We start from the raw sequence: 8,406 nt of genomic DNA, 5'->3' as shown, positions 1-8,406 counted from the left end.
CAGACAATGAAGAGTTAAAAGACTCCAATCAGTCAATCTGAGTTCCCACCTCCTGGGCTGGACTATACTAGCAAACCTTATAAAGTTCACAGCCACAATAGAAAACAAGGGGCTTAGGTGGAGGGGTGGTGCAGCAAGCAGCAGTGAGCTTCAAGACCATCCTGCTGCACCCTGTCCAGTCTCTGTACTCCTCCTGACCCATCATGTGGGAGGCACGCTTATCCTCCTTTTGGAGAGCTGTTTTCGCTGAGTTCTTTGGGACTATGTTCTATGTGTTTTTTGGGCTGGGGGCTTCCCTTCGCTGGATTGTTGGCCCCTCAAACGTTCTACAAGTGGCCCTGGCTTTTGGCTTGGTAGCAGCCACCATGGTGCAGTCTCTAGGCCACGTGAGTGGTGCCCACATCAACCCAGCTGTCACCATGGCCTTTCTGTTGGGTTCGCAGCTTTCCCTCTTCCGTGCTGTCTTCTACGTGGTGGCCCAGGTGTTGGGAGGACTGGCCGGTGCAGCTGTGCTTTATGGAGTCACCCCGGCAGCACTACGGGGTAACCTGGCACTCAACACGGTAATGGGATCATGCAAAGCTGTCTGGAAATGTTTTTAAGAGCGGGGGGTATCCCTACAGCTGGAGACAAGCAATGAGTTAACATTGCTGTATATAGGAGATTCTCTAAAGGGTTGCACACTGTGCCCTTTAAAATCTGGATTACTAGGGAGATTATTGGGAACCAGAAGTATGAAGGTATAAAGTATATCCCATGTAGGAAGGCTTGTTAACCTTAAATCTAGAAAGATGAATCTCCTAGCATAGAACCTGAAACAAGAATTGAAATGTTTTCATAGGTAAATTATTTTTGTCTCAACAAGTCTCTTGGAGTAGTTACTCGGTAAACGCCAGATTGCCCAGGATAGTCTACATAAAACTTTGTAGAGCATAAAAGAGAATATGATTGAATTTTATATCAGTGTAACCATCGGCGAATATTATCACTATTACTAATTGTGAAACTTATTTTTGTGTAAAAAGAGAAAGTTAGAATTTGTGCAAAAACACAGGAACATTTCAAATGAAAGATAAAGTTCAGGATCCTCATCATTAGATAGGGTAATGGCACAGCGTATTAAAAACTTCCCTTGAATAGCAAAACCTTTCCTTGGATAGTAAATTTCCTTTTTGTAGTAAATGAACTGTTTTTAGGAGGCAAAAGTACTGTATTTTAGAAGCCCTCAGACCACCATTTCAGCTGAGTTTAAAAGCGTTTTAATTATGGATTTTGAACTGACGTATTTTGGATTTGAGCAATAATTGCTGCATATTTAAATATCAATTATCAGAATGAAAATTATACTAGGAATGTATCTTGGAATAATCAAAGTCTGAGTGAATTAGATTGTATTAAATACATCCTTTGTTAGTACTGTACTTATTTTTACATTTTGCTGGTGATCTAATTTCACATATCAGATTTTGGAGGTTCGCAATAATGGATGTTCAAATTCCTAGATGAATTCTTGTGATACAATTCTGTTCTAGATGAATGGAAGGCATCTGTATTCATCCTTCTCTTACAGACTATGAAATTATTTTAATTCTATTTAGAGGTTTGTCTGTAGCGGCCTAACAGCCTAACATTTTACACATCATGTGGCTGCTTTTAGACTGTTATTTTAACACCAGCGCTTTCTCACTCACAGGCTGGGGATGCCAATACAAAAGAATTTCTATAGTTCAGGTTGGACTTTGAAGTACTTGATCCTCTCTGAGCTTGGTTGTTTCTTTGCAGATGTTTCATTACCCAACTAAATAATGTCACTGATGATGTTACCCAATTAGTAATGAATAGTATATAACAGACTGGGGATGAAATGAAGGCAACCTTATGGGTGCAGTGCCCCAAAAAAGCCAAGGTTGTAACGCATTTACATCATTGTGTCTTCTAGTGAGAAGTCCTAAACTAAACTGATTTCCTCCCATTTTTGCTATGGGAAAAACTGAAATAGACCCACCAATTCCTTTGCTCTCAGCACTGCTTGGTTGTCTTGCTTCCAGAATAGGCAGGCATCTGTTTTTGGAGGGGGTCTCTTAATCCCTCACTTGCCTGCCAAATAACCTCAAGGCACATTTCTCTGCTCTGCATCAAAATACCATATTTTCTACCTTATAACACATTGAGCTACAGCGTCCCATGGACAATTTTCACTGGCCCTTTAGCTGAGCCAATGGATGACTTCTAGTGGCTTTTAGACCACTAATTGTGACTGCTTCCTTTAGCGAGCATTTAAAGTTACAACAGTGATGAAAAAGTAACAAATCCTCACATTTATGACTTTCACAGGTCTGTAAAACAAAGGAAAGCTAAAATAAGATCATAAGCACAGTTGTCACTTAGCAAACACTTTGCTTAATGACAAAGTTGCCCTTCCCAACTGTGGTCACTAAATGAGGACCACCTGTAGTCAATATAAATTTTGCCTTGTAAGTCAAGTGTTGCTGCTTTGAAACTCGGCAGGTGCATTATTTATTTATCAATTATGATTATGATTATTAACCTTCAGTTCAATTCACAGTCTGGGACTGGTAAAAACTTAACAGTTCAAGTCCTAACCAAGGACCTAAGGTAACATCTATTATTATTATTATTATTATTATTATTATTATTATTATTATTATTATTATTATTATTATTATTATTATTATTATTTTCAAGTCTCTCTGTGTTTTATTTTTTTAATCAGTAAAATTCCACCATTTTACTGATTTTCCTGACACATGATAAGAGGGTATCATCTTCACCTCCAAACTGTACATATAACCTCTTCAGTACGAGTTGTTCTAACCAGCTGTTCCCAAGACCTTGACTCTGAAGAGAAAATTGTATGCCACTGGACCCCAGGCTTCATCCAGAGGCAGTCAAAAATTTGTGGGGTGGGGTGGGTGGGATGCACCCTGTGCATTAAGCATGAGATGGGCTCTTTGGTGAGAGACTGCAATCTGACAGAATGTTAATTCCAGTACAGTCTCAAAAGAAATATGTCATAAAAGGAAGACAACAAGCCAGAGAGACAGTAGATTGAAGGAAAACTAGCAGGGATTAGCTAGATACATTTTACCTCACTCCTTTGTGCTTTGAGTTCCAAAAAGGAGTGTCTAGCTGCCATTTTAATTTTTGCCAAAAGTTCACTTTGGATGGCATTGTGGGAAATTAAAATCCCTGCCCTGTTAAATTCCCCTCAGTTAAATCCACTAGTCAGCAAAGATGGGTGGCCATCAAAACACACTTCAAGCTGGGAACTGACTCTGAAACCTAGTCAGCTGTGAATAAAACAGGACTCTATGATTTAGAAGTCTGCAAATTCACAACCCACAAATTGGTGCTTGAATTTTACTACTGGGGCTTACTCTATGCAACCCCCTTCAACTCCTAATTTTGAAGAGTGCAGTGGTGGCGGCAGCGGGACACAATTTGGCTAAAACTGGTTGACGTCAGAAATGGAGTTTGTAGATTTAAGAGTCCCTTACATTTTCTTACATTTTCCCTCTTTGTTTACCCAGTGACACATAAACACATGTATATGGTGAAATAAACAAAGGAGTGGGGAAATTCTGGGGTTCAGGTCTTAGATGAGGAAAATATTTAATGTACTAATAAACAATTGCTTCATTGGTTAGAGATATAGTGTAAAAAAAGTCAGACTAGATAGCTTTTAGGAGTGATTAAACGATCCAAGATTAATGATTGAAATATAGGTTTACCTCAGGTTCCAAAAACCAAATCAGGATGATTTATAAAAATTAAAGGCACATCAACATTAATTAACTGGATGAGCATGTCACTGGGAGTTGTCCAGCCTCCACCCTACGGACAAGAGAGAACCGAAGGAAGAAAATCAGCTATATGTGAGAGACAGGCATACATTAGAAAATGCCGCTGTTTTTGATTTATCCACTTGATATAAATAATAGACTGTCAAGATTTGTCTCATTCATTCGTCCATGCATGTCTAAAGCTCTCTTCCTGGCTACAGACTTCCTGTTCCTTTATAGACCTATCTTACTTTCCTTTATCCCTGCCTCACCTTGTTGAACCTCTAGCTTGACTAAAGTTTGGTCTGGTAGATAATCACATGGGCACTATTAAAATGTAATATCTTCATTCTACAAACCTATGCTAGATGCAAGTGCAATCAATGCTCCCTCCTAGTATGCATAAATAATTTCTACAAACCAAAGCCCCTAAGACAGTGGTGGTGAACTTATGGCACAAGTGCCAGAGGTGGCACTCAGAGCCCTCTCTGTGGGCATGCATGCTGTTGCCCCAGCCCCTGCCTTCCCCCGCAGCCCCTTCCTCACCAGCAGCCCCCCCAGAGAATCACCCTGGGTGTGGCCCGCACGGAGCAGCGCAGCCAAGCACATGGCAGCTGGGCAGCAGATGATGCTGCGGGGTGCAGGTGGAGGGCGTGGCCACCATGGCACTGCTGGGCCGCCTGGGTGATCTGCGTCGGGCCGTGGATGGCCCTGAGGGCGGACCAAGGCAGGGGTGGGCAGGCAGAGCGGGGGCAAGGCGGTTTTTGGGCACTTGGTCTCTAAAAGGTTCGCCATCAGTGCCCTAAGAGGTATAGTTGGGTATTGAATGAATTATAACTTTTGCTGTTCTCATAGTTCTATCCTTCTACCTATCTTCCTGGCTACAGATACACCCTAGTATAAATGTAAGTCAAGCTACCATTGTGGAAATCATCCTGACCCTACAGTTTGTCCTCTGTGTTTTTGCCACCTACGACGAGAGACGTAATGGACGCATGGGATCGGTGGCCCTGGCAGTTGGATTCTCTCTCACACTTGGACACCTCTTTGGGGTAATGATTCAATATGCAAGATGCACTAACATATAGCCAGCTGTAATATATTTAGGCGGTCTCTGTATTAGCCACCTGATCTGCCCTGGATGGAGGTTTACTTCCAATAGTTCCCTTCATTCTTAACCGCATCCTATTCATCTAGCAGTTTAACTTCAGATCTTTCTTCTGTTTAACTATTTTGAATCTACAAAGTAGAGGAGTGGGGGAGGGAATCTTTCTTCCCATCAAGCACACCAATCTTTCAAAGGGAATCTTTGGGGATGGTCATGCCTTTTTCTGGCGCTACTTTTATCCCGGCATGGATTTGAAGAAGGCTTTTGAAATTAAGCCTATGGCCACATGAAATAAGTTTGGGGCTCCTTGGAATTCAGGTGAAGATTTCCAGTTTGCTATATGGAATCTACTCAGTGTAACAGTTTGTCCCTTTAATTTATTTTAACTGCATCATTTAAACTAACTTTCAGTAGGTACACATTTTTAGTATACATTATTTTTCAGTTAGATTTTGGTGCTTTAATGAAATTATTGTTGCTTTATTATATATTTACTATTTGCCTTGTGCATGTGCCTAATGGCACTATATAATTGCTAATATTTAAACAAACATATAAATCAGGGAGTTGGACCCTTTAGGACTAGAAACCTGAATTGCATGATGAAAAAAATTATTTCCCTATCATAACCCTACTCTTTTTTCCAGATGTACTACACAGGAGCTGGCATGAATCCTGCCCGATCATTTGCCCCAGCTGTCATAACCCGTAACTTCACCAACCACTGGGTAAGGGAGGGGTTTGTAAGCATAAGAAATGATGACATCTTACAGTTCTTTGAAACAACAGTCCAGGGGCTGAATTATTATTTGATTTTCCCTCTCTGAATTTGGAGAAACAATTCCAACTTCAGAAGGGAGAGTCTTTTATATCTGTATCCCAACCAGCATCTGAACTCTTGAAATTTGACTCCCAGGAAGTCCTAAGTAAAATATTGTTTGGTTGAGGAGAGAACGTAGCAGAGGCAACTTGGGAGCATTTTAATTTTCTATAAAAGTAAATATTTTTAAATAGTCCCCCAAATAAATGGGCTCAGTTCCAATTTTTATTCTGTTGGTAAGTTGAGAGGAGAGAGCCAATTTAGTGTAGTGGTTAAAAGCAGGTTACAAAGCCAACTGGGTGACCTTGGGTCAGTTCCTCTCTCTCATCCCTGGGAAGGAAGCAATGGCAATCTCTTCTGAAATCTTGCCAACAAAAAGGACTTCTCCAGGCAATTGCTCAACTCAAAAAGAAAGAAAAAAAATGTTGAGAGGGCACCAAAGATGTCAGAGCACCCGAATGTCAAACTTCTATAACCTTACTTTAAGATTCTACTAATTATCAGGTGCATGACAACATATGAATCTAAACTTGGTGGCAAAAACTATGAGCAATCTTGAATCAATGGAATTAGAGATCAGGCAATTACGGAAGAGTCTTTGCTTTGCTTGTCACCTCTGGGAGCCTAGGAATCCATTTCCAGGCTCAATGATGAAGTGGAACTAATAAAGTAGAAGAGATTAGCTGACTAGAGGTGCTGGCTGGGCTGCCAGTACTTTATGATTTATCAGTGATGGGTGAAGAGGACTTTAATCTGCTAGCATTAATACCCTGAAGTATTTTTCCCCTGCAATGCTATACCTAAGCTGTTTCTGTATCCCTGACCTATCTTTTTGTTCCCCCTTCCCATGCTTTTGTCTTTTGTTCTTCCAGGTATATTGGGTTGGACCAATTATTGGTGGTTTGATGGGTGCCTTTTTGTACGACTTCATCTTATTCCCTCGGATGCGTAGTATCTCAGAACGTCTGTCTATTCTCAAAGGTGACCGGCCTATTGAGACCAGTACATCCAGAGAACCTCCAGGGGATCCTATTGAGCTGAAGACCCAAGCACTATAAAAAGTGACCATAGGGTGGCACAACCATAGCACATACACACATCCCTGCTCTGGGGTGAGATGGGGCAGAATAACTGGCCCAGTATACAGACTGTTATTGCTCCTGGCCAGCGGGAAGTGGTCGCACAAAGGAGGCACAAATCAGAGGAGGAAAATATGTTATCCAGTCTTTCTCTCTCATAAAAACAAAATAACAGACACATAAAAAATGGGATAATAGAATGCAGAGAGTGCGGTTGGGAGGGGAGGGGGACTATGTCATTGCCTGATTTTTAAACGATTTATTTTGCAGTGAGAAGTCTTAAAAACTGCTTTGTGGGGGGGGGGGAAACCAAAGGTATAAAAGAATAACTCTGCTTTGAATTCTTGCAAAACTTGCATTCCCTTCACATCTGTTGTGCTGAGTCACCTTTTGCAGACCTCGCTGCTCTCCTTTCTGCTCCTGAGTTGTTGTGGGAGACAGATTGTTTAGTGTGGGATTGCTAGAATTCTTTGTGAGTTTGCCATTGGCATGTTTCATTTCCCCTGCTGCTTTTAATATTCTGGCTCCAGTTTTGTGGGCTGTGCCAGCAAGGTATGACCCCTTGGCTCAAGTGGGTTTGAGGACTTGAATAAGAGGAACAATTCTTTCGTTCCATGAAAGTAGCTTTCCCCCTTGGAGGAATTATGCTCAGATTATCTATTGACATAGGATGGTGAGAGTATTGAGAAAGAGCAAGTGACTTGTGGCCATGTAGAATATATACATATATAATTTTGGCTTGTGCATACGTGAGAAATAATTCTGGGCGGAAGCAAATGCAGAGCCAGAGCCAGAACCCCAGCAGGGAACAAACATCACTGAATAAAGCATGTATTTACATAGAGAAGGTCTCAGTTCAATTCCTGGCATCTTGGGTAGTGACCTCAATATGCTCAGTGCTGATCTTGGACCTGCTGCTAGTGCCAGCTCTGGATTTTTTTGTGCTACGCAATACATAGCTCCTCTATAAAATTCAAAATGCCAGGTAGGGATTTAGCAGCTTAAGTAGGAACACCTTATAACACCCATTTTAAACAATCACTAAATCAAAATAAGTTTCCTAAGGAGGGGGAAGTATCTCACTTTTTACTTAAAGTATTTATTGATGTGTTTACATTTCTGTCATTTCTTTCCATCAGATGCTGCTGCTACCGCTGTTTCATTTTTCTCACTATCCCACATAATTTATCCCAGTGCTAAAAAAAATGAAGTGAAATAGAATTAGGGCATGGTTTCACTTGTCTTTAGGATAGGGTTGCCATATCTGGACTGCAGAAATTGTGGCAGCCAACAGATGGCACCAAGTGTTTTATGTTTCTCTCTGCTGCCATCTAATTGTCAGCTAGCCTACCACACATATGGGAATTCTACTTTAAGCAGTTTGAAACTATTCCATCAGTCTGAGTTTAGCCTAATTTGAAATTAAACTTTCAAGCCCTGTGACTTCATCCTCAAAGGCAAATTTAGGGCAAGAGGTGAGAAGAATAAATTGAACACAAAGGAGACGATGTTGAATATAAATCTCTATAATCTTCTCATCCAAACCACATCTTATGAATCGCTTTTTAAACTGTAGACTTAGCCATAGAACTTGTG

At 40.9% G+C, this 8,406-nt stretch overlaps 1 protein-coding gene across 1 annotated transcript; it reads left to right on the top strand.

Moving 5' to 3' along the window:
• Nucleotides 1-203: 203 nt before the first annotated feature.
• Nucleotides 204-6,789, top strand: MIP (major intrinsic protein of lens fiber; the record flags this gene model as incomplete). The annotated part of the gene is made up of 4 exons (XM_083356889.1): nt 204-563; nt 4,691-4,855; nt 5,559-5,639; nt 6,604-6,789. The coding sequence occupies 4 exons, from the start codon at nt 204-206 to the stop codon at nt 6,787-6,789; spliced, it is 792 nt and encodes a 263-aa protein (XP_083213015.1).
• Nucleotides 6,790-8,406: the final 1,617 nt, after the last annotated feature.

The sequence above is a fragment of the Vipera ursinii genome (assembly GCF_947247035.1).
Source record: "Vipera ursinii genome assembly, chromosome: 2".
NCBI lineage: Eukaryota > Metazoa > Chordata > Lepidosauria > Squamata > Viperidae > Vipera > Vipera ursinii.
This window is presented reverse-complemented; position numbering and strand designations above follow the sequence as displayed.